Source organism: Nyctereutes procyonoides, unplaced genomic scaffold, assembly GCF_905146905.1.
Source record: "Nyctereutes procyonoides isolate TBG_1078 unplaced genomic scaffold, NYPRO_anot_genome, whole genome shotgun sequence".
In the NCBI taxonomy this organism is placed as follows: Eukaryota; Metazoa; Chordata; class Mammalia; order Carnivora; family Canidae; genus Nyctereutes; species Nyctereutes procyonoides.
Window position 1 is genome coordinate 47,506,431 of NW_026575135.1, and position 18,816 is coordinate 47,525,246.

An 18,816-nucleotide genomic window follows, 5' to 3' on the forward strand; every position below is an offset into this window, starting at 1 on the left:
GTTTAAGGTTGTGGAGAAAAGCAATTTGACATTCTAAAATGACCTAGAAAGAAATAAAAGCAACACCATCACTGAAAGTCACTTAAAATATCAAATAATGATGACAAATTAGATCACTTTTTCAACTTAAAGTTCCTTCTTTCACAGTAAGATGAAGTTTTGATCATGTAAGCTTTTTAACACACTACCACTAAGTGACTAGAACAGATTTTCCAAGTTATGCAGCAATACCGGAGAGCAGGATTAAATGTTTAAAAATTTTCATTATCTACTTTCACCACAGGAATTTTCTCAAGTCATTGTTTCTATAACAGCTATAAAATGAGAAAGGACCAAAACTAAAGGTAAATAATTACTTTTTCAATAACGCAGATACCCAGAAAACATGCGCTATGTTAAGGAAACTGGAATACATTAAGAGAACCCAAGTGCTTAAACTTCTTAAAAATGGTCCAATTTACAAATATAAATTTTGTAAATCAATCAATCAATCAATCAAAGGGCCTCAAGCAATTCTTAAATGTTCCCAATACTGTGATATAATACCAAAACTAGCTAGGGCCTAAGCATTGTTACAGGTTTAAAATACCTCCTGCAATAGGCAGGGTATCTTACTCTTGAATCCAAAGTTTCATCAGATAATTAAAAACTGTTCTTTTGTTAATTTAGATCCATTTAACTATAATTACTTATTAATATTATTAAGGAACTAATAGGCAGCAAAATTTGGAGAGAAAAGATTAATCACATATAATAACTTTTCTCTGATTAAAGCCCTCTTGTGGTTTCCTTTTGTGTTCCTTTACTGTTTTTCTATGTGCAAGCAACAAGGGTAAATTACTGCCCAAAGTCAGAATAAGATTTCTAGCACCAGCTCTTGATGTATGAGGACTCCATTAGCAAAGATTTTAAGTCCCTTAGAATCACTTTCATTTGAGTCACTGTAACTAGCTATTTCCCTTGGAATTTAGAGATCCTGAGGACACTGATCATATTGCCAGTTCTGCAAAAGGCAAGAAGTAACAGAAAAACTGAGTCACCAAAGTTTTGTGGATCTTTTCTTTAAATCAACTCCTATCACAGCTAAAACTTTATGCAACATATTTGAAAAAAGACAACACTAAAGACACCTAGCAAATAAAATTCTCTAACTTTTGAGTTTGGGGTTATGTCTTCAATAAAAATTAATCTAAAAATTTAAATTTAGCATTCAACGTTAGTTCATTTTATTTGGATTAAAGATTAAAATATTCTTTGTGCTGTACTTAAACAATACATTAACTCAAAAGATTAATTCAAAAGATATTTTTCAAAGTATTACGTGAATTCAAATAAAAGAAGTCTCCTAATTATCTGAGGCAAAAATACTGAGAAACAAATAGAAAAAGAGTGTGACTGGTAATACTTTAAAAACAACATCATTCAGAACTAGGATTTAATTTACTCAAAAAAATCAACAGTCACTAAAAAACGCATTTTAAAGGGATAGATAATGAAAATGATCCTTCCAAATGTTACTGTAAAGAAAAAACCCTGTAATAGTAATCATCATCAATTTCATGGCAGCAACATGTTAAGTAGAGTAACTGTACAGCACATCAGGAAATATGGACGGTCAGAGATCATAGATCAAGCTAGTGGAGTGCTATTATGTTGACTCTTAAGCCAACTGCACTGCGTATCGGAAAAAAAAAATCAGTGAGAATGAGTAACACTGAAAACGTTGGAAGAGAAAGGACAAAGTATTTAAAAGGGCATTTTGAAAAAGCTCCCATTTTGCTAGATGTGATAATTAAAGCAAAGGAGAATTAGATATATACATATATATTTTGCTCAAATGACTATACCAGAAGTCTAAACCTAGTCAGAAAAAGAATATGCTTATGAGGAACATAGAGCAGGATACTGCAATAGTTGATTTTTCCAAGTTTCTAAAGGGACAGATGCAATATGGGATAATAAAAAGTGAGTTCTGAAGTATGTTTAAGAAAGTTGTGGAAAAGGAGAAAAAAAATGATGAAAAATTTCAGTCATAGTATGAGAGTTTGTGTTAAAGGGAAATTAAAAAAGAAGAATGAACTAATCTAAAAATGAAACATACTGAAACAAACACCAGGGCTCTACATTAACTCTTTCCCTGTAGCCACAGATAAGGAAAAAAAGAGAATTGTTCAAGAATACATCTTTACTACATACAAATCAGCAATCAAGACAGATGGAGAGCTAAAATCTAGCATCCTGAATGGCAGAGCACATTGACTGCAAAAAAAATAAAAAATAAAAAATAAAAATACTTAAAACAATTCAACAAAGCAGACAAAAAAACCTGCTTAAATATATATGATTAAGAAGAACATATTGATGCCAAAAACCAACAAGATAATCTCAGTGGATGACAGCTTTGTGGCCAGAAGTAATCTAGGTAGATTGTATTAATGTAAAGCCCTGGTTTAACGCTCAAAAACAATTACCTTCCAAATAAAGTGTTCTCAAAAGCATAAAAATTCTCGATCAACTCAGTGTCACCAGACTACAGAATTAGAGTAAAAGATATAGGTAAATACAGAATAGGCACTACAATGTAAAAGAAATTAGAAGTATCTGTTGCATTAACTCACCTTATTAGAATGAACTGGCAAATCACATATAGAGCACAGATGGGGATAACCCTTCGGTAAGAGTCCATGGAAGTCTTCAATATTGCTACTTGGAGGAGCGCCCCTCTTTTTCTCAAAGAGAGATCTCTCTTGTAAGGGGCCAGGACCACGTCCCATTCTCTCATACTCACTGTCAAATTTATGATAGTTATGCGAGGTCTCACCAAAAAAAGAATCATCCCTACACCTTTCTCCATCTCTTAATCTGTCATCTTCATAATCCATTCTGTCATAATAACCAGATTCTTGAGAACGACTTCCATGGTCATAATCAAGCACTGGGTTGAGACTAGGACCACGATCATCAAAACTATCTCTTCTAAAGTGCCTTTTTTCTTCCCAATCATCCCTAGGTACTCTGTATGGTGGTTCCCGTGTAGCAGATCTGCCATCTCTACCATAACTCAATGTAGGGCCTTCTTCAGTTCTCCTCCTTTTAAGCTGTAGAAGGATTTGGGGCAAATTCTCAGGAGTAATCTTGTCCTCTGGATAACGACTCAGTTCATCTAAGTCTCTAGCAGACAGACCAAAGCTGGCCAAAATGTTACTGGCCTGGTCTGCATCTCCACGGTGTTGAGAAGACAAAGGGAGTGGACCTCTACTTCCAATGTTAAATATAGACTGCAAATTATGGGAAGAAGTACTAGCAGAAGACAGTGCACTATGAGCTCCTTGTTGATTCAATGAAGAACTCATTCCAAGATTCATTAAACTAGCAAGGCGTGCAGTACCCTGGTTCATCCTTCCAAGAGATGCTGGCATACTTAAAGACTGGGTAGCAGCAGCAAGAAGGCCTATTCCTGCTGCAGACAGGTCACGCCCATGACCCTGCGAGTCCCTACCGAGAGATGACTGCTGGAATGACTTGGACATTGTAGAACTATCTCTTGTCTAGTTTATAGACTTAAAAAAAAATTTTTTTAAAAGAAGGCCAAAAAGAAAGCTCGAACTAGCAAACTAGGTTAACTTTGCTTCAAAAAATGGTAACGCCAAGAAAAAAGGATCAATAAGGACTGTAGAATCTTCTTCAAGCTGAGAACCAGCAGACAACTCTGTAGAAAAATAAGCAATTTTAGTCATAAATCCCTTTAAGTAGATGCTGTTTTTTTTTAGAAAAAAAAACTTATGCATCATGTTGATTAAAAAAAAAAACATTTAAGATCTCAAACTTACAAGGAATTTATTACATATCTTAAACAGATTCCAGAAGTATGCAGAGCCTGCATATAGATATTTAAAAAGTCTTTCATGCTAAAGTTTATTAAAGGGAATTTCATACTGAATTTAAAAACATTTTCAATTGAAGGATTAGATGTCTGAGTACATCAAAATTTCAGTAAAAATATAGATGGGTCTCTTCTTTTGAAAGAATAAAAATACACCCTATAATATGATGTTTAAGTTCCAGGAGAAGACTAAAAACAAACAAAAAAATCAAGGTCAGCAAGTCAAAGATGAATCAGTTGTATTCTGCTTTAGAAAATGAGACCTATTTATTACTATCAGAAAGAACCAAGCAAAATCACAAGTAAATGAAGCTTAGGAGTCAAGTACCTAGTCTAAGATCTAAGACCAAACACAATAGTTGAGACCTTTATGCAGCAAAATCAATTTGAGGTAAAGACAGATGTGAAGAAAAAAATAAGTGACTTCCTAGTTTAAGGATTTCTGCACAAATTTAAGCCATATAACTAACTGCCTTCTTATTGTCCATCCTCAATCAGGCAGTGCTTATTTCATTTCTAATTTTAAAAAGTAAGGAGAACTAAGTATGGTCAATATAGAAATAGGAGAACTTCCAAGAAAAAAACCCAGGTATAGGAAGTATAGGTGATTTAAAGAAGTGAAACTCCCCTCTAAGTTAACATTCATCAAAGCTCATTTGATACTCAGAGCGACAGAACCTCTAGAGCTCAATACAGGTAAAAATGAAAATGATATTGTGCTTACATAGATTTCCATAAACTTTTCACGAGAATAACCCAATCACCTGGAAATTTTAAATTCTGAACACAATCAATCCCCCAAGAAATGTTTCTGGATGAAATTACTTTCATTACCTTCCTTAAACCATATTTCATCTCAACTTGTTACAGAGGAATTTGCAAGGCATTTTCATATGACTCTCATAAAATATCAAATGACATACATAACAAATGCTCTTGATGAAATAATTTTTTATTATCACAACTATATATTGAGGTCTAAAGTTGTTTGCTATGTAATTCAATTAGGAAGCATTGCTGTCTTAAGTATCATACATATGATCATTCATATACCTAAGCACTGGTAGTTTAATACTATTAAGCTTTATTACATTAAAAATTGGGCAATATTCAATAGTTACAAGTCTATTATGGGACCAATTCCACCAATGATCGAATAAAGCAAGGAGGAAACACTGGACATAACAGTGGTAGAGGAAATATAAAAAAAAGTTGCAGGCAAGACTTAGTTAGATTTTACAAAAAGATGTAACAAAGTTAAAAAGACACGAAATGCTATCAGAGGTGGTTGGAATTACAGAAGATGTTTTTGCACACCAAGAGAGATGAAATTGAGAAAAGATACTAAAGAAACTAGTTCTAGATGAGATCTACTATATAAACTATTTACACCAGACCACTTAAAGAATAATTAAGACAAGAGTAAGTGAACATTTTCAGATGACAGTTTCCTTGGTGTATCTTACAAAAAATGCCATACAGAATGGCATTTGAAATACTGTGCAAACATTAGTAGGACCCTCTAAATTTTCATTTATTTATTTTAAAAGATAAAAATCTTTATAGAGGGCTTTTCAAAACCAGCATTTTGAAGTAGCAATATTACTATTAATGGCAGTTTTGCCCTTCATGTTACAAAGCTGTTTCGTACAGAAAAACCAGTTTTCTTTTTTTTTTTAAGGACTATTCCTTTCCCTCAGGAAAATTATACAATAGTATCTTGACTATGTAAAAAATTTTAATTGATCATACTTTAAAGAAATGATAGCTGGATTAGAGATCTCAATTATTTTTTGTAGCACATAAAAAAAGGGTGGATCTGTAAAAAGGAAAGGTTAAGAGAAGTAAAGATAAAAGATAACCTTAAGACAAAACAGAAAATGGATGTCAGAAAAACTCAGAAAAAGAGCAAGACAAACAATGTAAATCCCATGACAACTTGTAATTTCTTAAGACTAACCTTAATATTTTTGAGACTCAGAGTTTCAACTTAAATGCAGCCCCACACAAGGACATGAGAACATTATTTTTGAAAAGTGACTTAAGTCAGACTTTTGACTGAAACACAAATAACTGAAGTCTTAATTTTTTTCATTAAAACAAAGAAATTAAGAGAAATCAGACATGAAAGCACTGTTTAAAGAGCACTTATGAAAATAGTTCCTTTAGTATCTTTGGTCAGTGATAATAAAATGACAAGCCATTTTAAAAGGCTCATATAAGCAAGACCTACTGCCTATTAAGGTTAGCACAACACTGAGATGTTTAAGATTATACTGTTCTTCCCCGTATCCATAGTATGCTATACTAGAGGTTAAGTTCAAAAGTAGTTCCTTTGTGATTCCTAATCTAGAATAATGTCAAAATCTAATTTATCCATTTAAAATCTTAATCCCCATCAATGCAAAAAAAACCCTCTCACTCCCCAAAAAAGCAACACACCCTAAAAGCAGGAAACATTAGACAATTCTAAATAATTAACCTGTAAGTTAAGCTAGTTCAAGTGTAAATGCCACTAAAAATGTTAACTTCACATTCAACATCTGAATAACTGTATGTATGGTTAAGAAATGTTTTATTTTTTTTTAAGATTTTATTTTATTCATGAGAGACAGAGAGAGAGAGAGGCAGAGACACAGGCAGAAGGAGAAGCAGGCTCCATGCAGGGGCCTGACATGGGACTCGATCCCGGGTCTCCAGGATCACACGTTGGGCTGTGGGTGGCTCTAAACCGGTAAGCCAACAGGGTTCCCCCAAAAGGTTTCATTTATAGTTAACATTCAATTTTCCCCATTCCATCAATAGTTTTGTTGGATTAACTTTCTTCAATTAAAAGTGGAATACTAAAATAGTACAGAAAACGATTATAGCTTAACACACCCGCAAAGTTCATGGGGAAGAGAAGCAAATGGTTGTTCCACATCTACATTTCTTATGTAAAATAACAATTTCTTAAAACTATGTTCTCAAATATGTGAAATAAATGTGCCCTAAAAAAATCATATTTAATTCATGTATAATCATAAAAGCTAGTAAAGATACTTATAAAAAATCTTTATACTGACATTATTTTAACCCTTTAATCTTACAAAAACTCAAAAAGCAACTGCTAGAACACTGTAGCTTATTTTTCCCCTTCTGAATTAAAAACACACAAGTGTGTTAAGAAATTTTCAGGATTTCCCAAAAGTTCTAGGAAAGCCAAACACTCTTGTGATACATTAAATTATTCATGTGAAAATATGCCAAATATGTTTAAGGTATCAACCAACAATACAAATACAGCAAAAAGGGATCCCTGGGTGGCGCAGCGGTTTGGCGCCTGCCTTTGGCCCAGGGCGCGATCCTGGAGACCCGGGATCGAATCCCACGTCGGGCTCCCGGTGCATGGAGCCTGCTTCTCCCTCTGCCTGTGTCTCTGCCTCTCTCTCTCTCTCTCTCTCTCTCTCTCTCTCTCTCTCTCTCATAAATAAAAAAACAAAATTAAAAAAAAAAAAACAAATACAGCAAAAAAAATTCTAATCTTGTCACCAACAGACGGCAGGGAAAGTTCACTACCAGTAATTTCAAAGAAGCATCATTTCTGAAGGTAGCTGCTTGACTTTTCTCATCAATTGCACAAAAGCATGGATTCTTGTGGTCAGAATTTTTAAACCAAGCTCTTAACTCATTTCCCATTATACTACAGAGTTAATTATTCCTTATATATTTTAAAGCTTCTCACTCAATTTTATAATGATCTTAAAATTCACCAATATAGTTTCTATCTTACAGTCAGTAAATTTTCATTTTAATGTTAGTTCACATCTCTATCTTTCCTTAGAGATTTTTTAACTTGTATCTCGTTTTAAGGGTTTGGTTTTTAGGAATGCCTGGGTGGCTCAGCAGTTGGGCATCTGCCTTTGGCTCAGGTCATGGTCCTGTGGTCTTGGAATTGAGTCCCGCACCACGCTCTGCGTGGGGAACCCTGCTTCTCCCTCTGCCTGTGTCTCTGCCTCTCTCTGTCTCTCATGAAAAAATAAAATAATAAATAAAATTAAAAAATAAAATATAAAAAGGTTTGGTCTTTAAAAATGGATCTTAGAAAAAAAAATGGATCTTAGTATCTTGAGGAATTATTCAATCTTTTATATAGAGCTTAAACCACTTTAGGAGCAGCCCTGGTAGCACAGTGGTTTAGTGCCGCCTGCAGCCCGGGGCCTGATCCTGGAGACCGGGATCCAGTACCACTTCGGGCTCCCTGCATGGAGCCTGCTTCTGTCTCTGCCTCTCTCTCTCTGAATAAATAAATAAAAAATCTAAAAAACAAACAAACAAACAAAAAAACACTTTAAAACTTTATACTTTAATCTGCGGTTCTTCGGTGCTATAATCTCATTTTAGTATGGTATACCTTTGAGTGAATTAAAAGGTTTTTTCCCCCCCAGAATAAAATGAACTACTAATAGTAAGCCTCTTAGGAAATATAGTTCCAGCTCAATTCATTTAAGTTTTGTGTAAGGCCATATGTGCCTCATTACACAATAGGAGAAACAAAAACACTGTAAAATGTAGCACTGAGAAGGCTAAATAAAATTCCAGTATTTTTTAAAAGTCCTTTACAATTATCATTTTTAATCCATTTTACAGACCTGGATTCAACTTCTAGCCCACTTCTTGGTCCTTAGGCATCTAATGATAAAAGAGTGTTTGTTGCAAAGTGCCTTCAGCTGCTAAAACAGAAAACATGTTAATCAGAAGGGACTTCTATTGAGACTTGCAGTATTTTTCTTTTTCCTACACTTAAAACATTTTTCTTAGCGATTTTTCAATTAGACATTAAGTATTTTTAGATTAAAGCAATACAGGATAGAAAGTTACTCCATTTACCTGACATTTGTGACTCAATTTGATTTTGATACTAGCTTGGCTTACCTTTTTCTCTAATTATTATATTTAGTGGTTTTCCTCAAGGTGCCATTCTGCACCCTTAAGACTTTTCCTTCCACTTTATGTTCAACTCCTGATTTCCACAAATATTTGTACAACTCTTTAATTTGGTATATATGGAGATTTTTACCAAATACCTTCATGTGAATGCTACTTCTACTACAAAATTGCTTGACTTTGCGCTAATCAACATTTGTTTTTTCATTTGTAAAATGGGAATGAAAATAATACCTATTTCATAAGGCTATAAACATTTAATAAATTAGTTCACACAAAACACTTAGAATGGTTTCTGGTACATGGTCAATATCATAGTAATCATCTACTTCTATGACTTCTATGTAGATGATCCAAACAACCAACGAGAAAAACTTTAGATGCAAAAGGAATGAGCCAGGGATGCCTGGGTTGAGCTTTTGGCTCAGGGCGTGATCCCGGGATGGATTCCCACATCGGGCTCCCTGCATGGAGCCTGCTTCTCCCTCTGCCTGTGTCTCTGCCTCTCTCTGTGTCTCTCATGAATAAATAAATAAAATCTTAAAAAAAAATAAAAAAATAAACACTGGTAGTGAGGAACCTGGGTAGCTCAGTGGTTAAGCATCTGCCTTTGGCTCTGGTCATAATCCCTGGTCCTATGATCGAGTCCTGCGTCATGGTCCCCACAGGGAGCCTGTTTCTCCCTCTACGTCTCTGCTTCTCTCTCTCTCTCTCTCTCTCTCTCTCTCTCTCGTGAATAAATAAATAAAATCTTTAAATGAATGAATGAGGGCAGCCCTGGTGGCGCAGCGGTTTGGCGCTGCCTACAGCCTGGGGTGTGATCCTGGGGACCTGGGATCGAGTCCCATATCAGGCTCCCTGCTTGGAGCCTGCTTCTCCCTCTGCCTGTGTCTCTGCCTCTCTCTCTGTGTCTGTGAATAAATAAAAATCTTAAAAAAAAAATGAATGAATGAATGACACTGGTATTAACCTAGATCATGCTAAAGAAAAAGCAGCATAGGCTTAGGGGAATTGGACAGATTAAATCTCTTCCTTTATTCTCTATTACCAATCTACCTTTAAATTATCTTCTCATCCGGGACACCTGGGTGGCTCAGCAGTTGAGTGTCTGCCTTTGGCTCAGAGCCTGATCCTGGAGTTCCAGGATAGAGTCCCGCATTGGGCTCCTTGCAGGGAGCCTGCTTCTCCCTCTGCCCTCTCTCTCTGCCTCTCAAGAATAAGTAAATAAAATCTTTAAAAACAAACAAGAAAACAAAGGCCTTATCTCTCTGCCATAACCTTACTGGAGATCACTAGTCCTCTTGCCTTTCATTGATCCCTCTTTGCATCAATGTTTACATATTTCAATAAAAACCCCCTAAAACTAGTTTATATACTCCCCTGCTAAAACAAAACAAAACAAAAAGCAAACAAAACACCCCACACTGCCCCCTACTACTTACCACATCAAATATACACCATGATTTTCAGTACCTTTCAGGTATTAGTTGCATTCTACTTCTCTCAATCTATTTTCCACCATAAGCCAACACCTTATGCCAAAAATTTTATAAACAGTTACAGGGACTGCTCACTACTTGTGTAAATGTATTTGCTGGACTCTCCTTCTCTTCACTTAATACTAGTAATTCTCTTAAGACTCAGCACTGCCCCCCTTTATATCATGCATTGTACAAACCAGGGTATAAAAATACTCAAGTTTAGAAAAGGAATGTTAACAACATCTTAGATACCTCCTACCTATCAATTTCCAGTGCATTGTTCTTCCCTTTCTGCAATCCCTTGTTTTTAAGTTTTTATACATCATTTTTTTAAAAAGTGTTAACTTTCCATTTCTGCATTTCATACAAACTGACTTTATATGTACTTTTCTTACCTACTTCTAAAAAACTCATTTATACATGAAATAAACCTACATTTCACAGCAATATACACACCACATGGCACATATGCTCACTTATTCCGCAGATGATGAACATTTAGGCTGTTTCCAGTTTCCTGCCATTACCAAGAATGTTGGTATAAATATTTATTGGTGTCTCCTGAAGCTTCAAGTTTTAAACTCCCTCCCTCTGTGGTACTCTTCCAGAATACTACAGCCCACACAAGAATACTCAGTTAAGCATTAAAAGCCCACTGTCACATTTTCTTACATTAAGAATTTTTAAGTACAAATGTTTGTACTTCTTTGATACTATTTTTCCTTTTCCAATAGAGGCTGAAACACTTTAATTTTTACATATGGATTAGGTTCTTCTATAAATTACCATACCAGAGGAAGATATTTAATGTCCTAGTAATTACCACAAAGGAGAAAAAAAAAACAACCATACAAATCACCTTGAAAGATCCGAAGGCTATTTATCCTCATTAGCAACCAGTTATACAAATCAAAGATCCAATTTAGACCTAGTATCAACTGATTATTTTCCATACTCACTGCATTTATTGCTGCCCAGTATGACATCCACCATAGGTATCACCCTTTGCTTTTATCCAGCAGCAATAGCTGGGATGAATTACCCCACCCTCCCTCTTCATTCATCTTTTTTTGTTTTCCTACTAAATTGGTTTGTATTTTAAGATAAGCATCAACAACCACAAGCTACTGGGACTGTAAGTCAAAGAGAAATGTCAGAGATCTGCCATTTAAAAAACTTTCCAGAAAAAAGCAGGTTCTTTATATCAATTAGCCTCTAAACTCTGGAAAAACTTACAGCAAAAACAAAATTTTTAACTAAATTTTTAAAAATTTGGGACATCTGGGTGGCTCAGCGATTGCCTGCCTTTTGCCCAGGGCATATGATCCTGGGATCAGGGATAGAGTCCCACATCCGGCTCCTTGCAGGAAGCCTGCTTCTCCCTCTGCTTGTGTCTCTGCCTCTCTCTCCATGTCTCTCATGAATGTTTTTTTTTTTAATCTTTAAATAAAAAAATTAAAAAAATTTAAACCTAAGATTTCATTGCTCTTTCCTGTAAATTGTTTAATTTCAAAGTTTTGAGCCTTATATACGCAGAGAACATTAAAGTTTAATAAACAGTTGGAAATCATATGGAAGCTGCATCATATCAAAGGCACTCCATCTACTCAGACCTGTCACAGTAATTTTGTCAGGCAAGATAACACAGCACTTTATCATGTAACTCCTACTGTATTACAAGTTTATATTTAAGCTTAAGATAAACAGGCAGCAATAAATAAAAAGCTAAAGTAGCAAACTTTAAAAACCATTTACAAGTATCTTTTGAAGGCTACATACATACAATTCTCTCAAACCACTGGCTTTTCTCTCTGCTCTAGTTTTATCTGATAAAATTTTCTACATGTGAACTTTTTCTCTAAATCAAGATTTTCAGAGCTCTCAATCTTAATGATCCAAGAAGGCCCGATACATAGCCAAGAATTATAAATTACAGAGCTTTATTTCCTTGGATAGTGTTACCCCATATACATGGAATAACCATTATATAAAAAATATTATGAAACTACACTGTCTACAACCCTTCCATCCCACCCTCAAAGAATACAGTATTGTTCACCCCAAAGTCAAGTCCACTCAGAACCTGTTGGCACAAATGTGGGACAGCTTTAGTGAAACTCTAAGTAAAAGAAGACTATATTTAAAAAACAAAGTAGGGCAGACCCGGTGGCGCAGCGGTTTGGCGCCGCCTGCAGCCTGGGGTGTGATCCTGGAGACCCGGGATCGAGTCCCACATCTGGCTCCCTGCACGGAGCCTGCTTCTCCCTCTCCCTCTGCCTGTGTCTCTGCCTCTCTCTGTGTGTATGAGTAAATAAATGGAATCTTAAAAAAAAAAAAAAGCCAACAGAATTAAAAATAAATGAAAAACAAAGTATGTTTTTTTTTTTTTTTTTAGAAGTACCTTTAACTAGGGTATCCCTGGGTGGCTCAGCGGTTTAACGTCTGCCTACAGCCCAGGGCAGGATCCTAGAGTCCCGGGATCAAGTCCCACATCGGGCTCCATGCATGGAGCCTGCTTCTCCCTCTGCCTGTCTCTCTCTCTCTCTCTCTCTCTCTCTGTGTATCTCTCATGAATAAATAAGATCTTTTTAAAAAAATAAATAAAAGTACCTTTAACTAAAAGATGTGCTTCGAAGAACAATTTAACAAACTATTATTCCCCATTCCTTGATTTGATCATTCTCAAAATAGTTTATAATGACTTCATTTCACACTGTAACCTCATCACCATCAGTCCCCATACTGGTTAATTAAATATTCTTACATAAGGATGCCTTCGGATTCCTCCATTGTCTACAGGTAATAACCAAAGTATCTTATATAATAAACAATACTTTTTGTCATTTTTTAATACTCTGCATTTCAGACTTCAACAAATTGGTTCACTTTTATCTCAATTCCCCTTAAAAATAATTGAGGTCCTAAAGAAACAAAACAACATAAAATACTGGTCTTTTAAGCAGTATAGCATGTAGGGCAGCCCCGGTGGCGCAACGGTTTAGCGCCGCCTGCAGCCCGGGGTGTGATCCTGGAGACCCAGGATCGAGTCCCACGTCGGGCTCCCTGCAAGGAGCCTGTTTCTCTCTCTGCCTGTGTCTCTGCCTCTCTTTCGCTCTCTCTGAATAAATAAATAAATCTTAAAAAAAAAAAAAAGCAGTATAGCATGTATAAAAATGTTTCACCGCTCCCCTCCCACATAAATAACTAATTAGTTGTGGAAATGTCAAAAAAACACAAGGAAAGAAATATAAATCACCCATAATGCCAACACCAAATCCAGAGCTAACATGTTTTGGCACATCTCTATTTTTATGCTTATTCACAAGTTCCTTTAAAAAAACAACAAAATATAAAAGGCATCAAATTTGGGATCAGCAGTTTTATTATGTTCTTTTCAAGTACTATATTCTATTATTTTCTCATTACCCTCCTCTTAAAAAATGGTTTTAAAAAACTATATAGGGAAAAAAAAAAACTATATAGGGACGCCTGGGTGGCTCAGCGGTTGAGCACCTGCCTTCAGCTGAAGGTGTGATCCTGGAGTCCTGGAATGAGTCCCTTGTCAAGCTCCCTGCATGGAGCCTGCTTCTCTCTCTGCCTGTGTCTCTGTCCCTCTCTCTCTGTCTCTCATGAATGAATAAATAAAATCTTAAAAAAAAAAAAACTATATAGATTTACATCCAATGACCACACTGCAAAATTAGCACATCTCTAAGTGTTAAATCTTTTATATTTGTAGTAAACTTGGCAACTTATATCAACATTATGTACACAAATCTTTTGTATACTCTTCCTCTAGGATAAATTCCTTTAAGTATAGTCCTTCCATTTTTAAGGCTATGTATTATAACAGGAGTCTGAATCAAGTACCCCAAAAAATTTTAAGTGTTCTAGAACACACCCGCAGCACTGCTCCTGTTTATATTGCCATCACCTTCTTGAGTTTAATCTTTTCTATAAAATTAGGAATCTAAATTACATTTCTGAAGTCACCTAAGACAATTTTCTTGCTTTCCTCATGTTACCCTTTGTTTACATATCATTAACTCACTTGTACTATTATTTAGCGATTGCATATCCTAAAAGCATTAACGAATTTTGTGTGTTTAAAGACTTCTTTAACGTAATGATCAGATCAAAAGTGGCTAAGTCCTCTCAAATTACTTCAAAATACTTTGTAAAGGCAACTTCACTTACACACAGCTGAGAAGGGAGTTGAGTGAAACGCCAAAGTGAAAACGTCCTCTCTGAGTAAAATACACGTTAATGATTTAGCCATATAAATATAAATGTTAACTGCAAGGGAAGAATTTTAAATTTAAAGCACTTCACCACAAACATATTCCAGCTAAAGATCTCCCAATTTTACATAACAAACCAGAACAATTCTCATTTAGTACTTTGTGTTCAATTTTGAGTTTGCAAAAACATTGTTTAAGCGCAAAAGGCAAACAGCGTATTTGCAACAAAAATCTTTCTCCACCTTCCATTTCTAAAACATTACTGTTGAAAAATTATGACGACAGACTGCGCAGATGACTGAGCTATTGACTTTTCAAAAGCAAATTTTATTTTCAACCTTTATGAAAACAGCCTAAAATAGAATTTTTGCCCGCGGAGTACAACTGTTTAAATTTATCCACTACTTAAAAATCTTAAACCAAAGTCTATTCCACAGAACGCAGCATCAGGACAAAAATCTCATGTCTAAGACCTGGGAAATCAACGACTCTCACATATTCCAGTGCGCTTGAAAAACTAGAAATTTCGGAATCGCCATAAGCGTTCTAGAAATATCTGTCTGGAAAACGGTAACTGATCCAATAGGAATATTCCACAGTATAGGGCACACAGGAAGAAAAACATCTAGGAAAATTCTTCCACGGCAAACGGGAAAAGTCCCTGTAAAACCCCGAACACGGCACAAGGCTAGCAATGAAAAGAACAACGATGCGCCGAATACACCACGGTACTCCAAACCCTTTGTCTGGAAACCGGAAGGTCCCACAACACACGATCTTCTTTAGGGAACGCAGACTGATAATACCTTAATAAAAAGAAAAAGAATAGGAGGGGATTCTTTAAACAAGTCTCTTGGCTCGCAGCCTACAGCAAAAGGCTTTCTCCACGACGCAATACGAAAAACAAGCGTTAACGTTTCATTTTTCGGCCATTTTTACGCGATGGGGGTGGGGAGGAATTGTTTCAGAGGTCCGGCTAAAATCCCGCGCGCATGTGTGTGGGCGGGGGACAGGGGAGTCTTAGGGGGCGCTATGAAGCTATGGGCCAAAAGCAGAGCGAAGGCCGTGACACCAAGAGAAGAAAGAAACGCTACTCAAATCGCAGCTTTTGAATCTGCGAAATCCTCCATTTTGCGGCACATTTTAAAGGGGCAAAGAGAAAAAAAAAAAAACAACAAACACACACCTATCTGGGGCTGGCGCTATCCCAAGACTTCGCTGCTTTAACTATTCTCCCCAAACGGCAGGCCCCCTATGGACAGTCAGTCCCTCAGGCCTCGAGCGCGCTCCTCCCTTCGCCTCAGAGCACCAGCCCGCGTGTAACGGGCTCTTCGTCCCGCCCCCGCCCACAGCAAGCCCAGGACGCGGTAAGCTCGGCCGATCGGCTGCCCTCGGCGCCCCCTGACTCTTCCTCCGCACCCCCGGCCCTTGGCTGGCCGCAGGTCTCCCTCCGGGACCGCTCACCTCCGCCGCCCGAGGAGGCTGGTTGCGCCGCCACTGCGCTCCTAACATGGCGGCCGCCGATCAGGCGGCTCACATACGCAGCGAGGAGGGAGGCAGAGCGGGCGAGCGGGAGCGAGCAAGAAAGGCGCGCCGCCGGCTCCCCGCGGCCCCTGTCGCCGTCGCTGCCTCCTCCCGGCGGACGCGGAGAGCCCCCGGCCACCCCACCCCGATTCTTACCCGCTTCACGCCTACCTTAAGGAAAGGGAGAGGGAAAAGGAGAGGTACCTCTCTCCCAGCGAGCGGGACGCGGAGGCTCCCACAATCCCCCGCAGCAACGGCGCTGCTAAGAGGTGGCAGCGGCGGCTGCAGCCCAAGAACAAACCCGCTCTCGCGAGAGAGTCCACCCCCCCCCCCCCGCCTCCCGCTCCCAGGTCCTGTTTCGGCGCGCGCCGGCCCCTCCCCCTACTCTGGGCGCGCACGCCACCCGCGCCCTCCATCGCGGTCGTTGTTCCCTAATCCTGCAGCCCGCCTGTGGCGGGAAATGGATAGAGAGCCGCAATTTACGGGTTCGAGTCCCAGTCCTCAAAGCTTTTTCCCGACCCTTAAACTTCATGGTGCGAAATTTAAATAAGGGTTGGTGTTAGAAGCGAGTCGCAGGTCACTAGCTTAGACCCGATTTCTATTCTGATTATTCTCTCAGTATTTGCCGAGGAATACTAGCGAGCGCCAGACGGGGAAAGATAGCCCAGTCCACCCAAAACACCGCCGCCACTTTGAATTTGATTGAATGTAGAACACTCTTGAGTCTGATGGAGGTTCCCGAATTGCACATGTGAAAATCCTGAGGTAGGGCCATTTCCATGGGTTTTGAAATTTAAAAGCAGAGGGGGACAGCCCCGGTGGGGCAGCGGTTTAGCGCCGTCTGCAGCCCAGGGTGTGATCCTGGAGACCTGGGATCGACTCCCACGTCGGGCTCCCTGCATGGAGCCTGTTTCTCCCTCTGCCTCTCTTTCTCTGTGTCTCTCATGAATAAATAAAATCTCAAAAAAAATAAATTAAAAAAAAAAATAGGGATCCCTGGGTGGCGCAGCGGTTTGGCGCCTGCCTTTGGCCCAGGGCGCGATCCTGGAGACCCGGGATCGAATCCCACGTCGGGCTCCCGGTGCATGGAGCCTGCTTCTCCCTCTGTCTGTGTCTCTGCCTCTCTCTCTCTCTCTCTGTGACTATCATAAATAAATTTTAAAAATAAAAAAATAAAAAATAAAAGCAGAGGGCCCCACAGTCACCTGGAACCTGAGGTAAATTAGTGAATACAAATACTAATAGCACTCAAATTTTTAAGATCTTGACTGTGCTGAATCAGATTCGCATCTTTGAAAAATCATTCAGAGTCCTCTGAGAAGATAGTGGAGACCAGGAGAAAATTGAAGTGCTCCTCTAGGACTAGATAGGGAAGATGAGGAAGGTAAGTGTCCTGGATGAATGACAGCTCAATGGTTAGCAGTGCTGTTAACTGGCACTTGCAGAGTACCAGGAGGAGAGACCATAAGGTAAGATGTTTGGCTTTTATTTTATTTATTTGGCATCAATTTTAAAGGAGTGGATTTATGGATCCTGAGCGCAGGGGGAAAAGATGTGGGTTAGTGGCACATCTGAGTTAAGGACATAAGTGAAGCAATGGGATTTGAAGGAAGCTGGAGACAATACAGTGAAAATAGAGGACTTAGGACCTTGAGAAGCTTATCAGACAGAGTTGAATGGCAAAGGAGACCAAATTGAGCACACGGAGGGTGGGAACAAAAAGTTTTGGGAAGAGCAGGGAGGCACAGAAATTGTACCACCTTGACAGCTAAAATAGAGGTCGAGTCCTCTAAGCGAAGGAGAGTGAAATTTGAGAGCTATTAGTATTTGTATTCACTAATTTACTTCAGGTTCCAGGTGACTGCGGGGCCCTCTGCTTTCTTTTTTTTTATTATTATTTTTTTTATTTTTTTATTTATTTATGATAGTCACAGAGAGAGAGAGAGAGAGAGAGAGAGAGAGAGAGAGAGAGAGGCAGGGACACAGGCAGAGGGAGAAGCAGGCTCCACGCACCGGGAGCCCGATGTGGGACTCGATCCTGGGTCTCCAGGATCGCACCCCGGGCCAAAGGCAGGCGCCAAACCGCTGCGCCACCCAGGGATCCCGGGGCCCTCTGCTTTTAAATTTGAAAACCCAGGGAGATGGCCCTTTCCACCAGCCTTACTGTAGTTTCTCAAAGTCTACCTCAGGATTTTCACATGTGCAATTCAGGAACCTCCATCAGACTCAAGAGTGTTTTACATTCAATCAAATTCAAAGTGGCGGTGGAGTTTTGGATGGACTGGGCTTTCAATCTTCGCTTTCTACTTGGTGAGCCTTTGATTCCAAGTAATCTTGGCTAAGACTTCCCTTTATGTTGTTTCCAGCTCTTCGATGAAACAAGAACAGGGAAAACTAGGACTAAAAACATCTACAGGGCAGCCCTAGTGGCGCAGCGGTTTGGCGCCGTCTGCAGCCTTGGGTATGATCCTGGAGACTCGGGATCAAGTCCCACATCGGGCTCCCTGCATGGAGCCTGCTTCCCCCTCTCCCTGTGTCTCTGCCTCTCTCTCTGTGTCTATGAATAAATAAATAAAATCTTTAAAAATAAAAATAAAAACATCTACAAAAGATTTAGCCAGTGTGGACATCATCCTTAATGTTACAGACTTGTTTCAAATAAAGTGGGAGAGGAAGTCAGACTGGAGGTGCAAAGTGTATTGAAATGGAAGCTGGAAACTACCCACTGCAGGAAAGGTTTGGCTATGAAGAGACTAGAGAA

At 38.5% G+C, this 18,816-nt stretch overlaps 1 protein-coding gene across 8 annotated transcripts in view; it reads right to left on the reverse strand.

Annotated features, from left to right (window-relative positions):
* The window catches only part of MATR3 (matrin 3), a 30,919-nt gene extending 14,587 nt beyond the window's left edge, over positions 1 to 16,332 (reverse strand). For 2 of the 8 annotated variants that reach the window (XM_055301748.1, XM_055301745.1), the window contains exons 1-3: positions 16,227 to 16,319; positions 8,515 to 8,595; positions 2,619 to 3,709 (exon numbers count right to left, since the gene is read on the reverse strand). In XM_055301748.1, coding sequence (XP_055157723.1) covers positions 2,619 to 3,530 — 912 coding nt within the window. In that variant the 5' untranslated portion in view covers positions 3,531 to 3,709; positions 8,515 to 8,595; positions 16,227 to 16,319. Of the gene's footprint in view, positions 1 to 2,618; positions 3,710 to 8,514; positions 8,596 to 15,995; positions 16,114 to 16,226 lie in introns of those variants that run through there. The other 6 variants (XM_055301747.1, XM_055301746.1, XM_055301753.1 and 3 more) reach the window with 6 other exon arrangements.
* Positions 16,333 to 18,816: the final 2,484 nt, after the last annotated feature.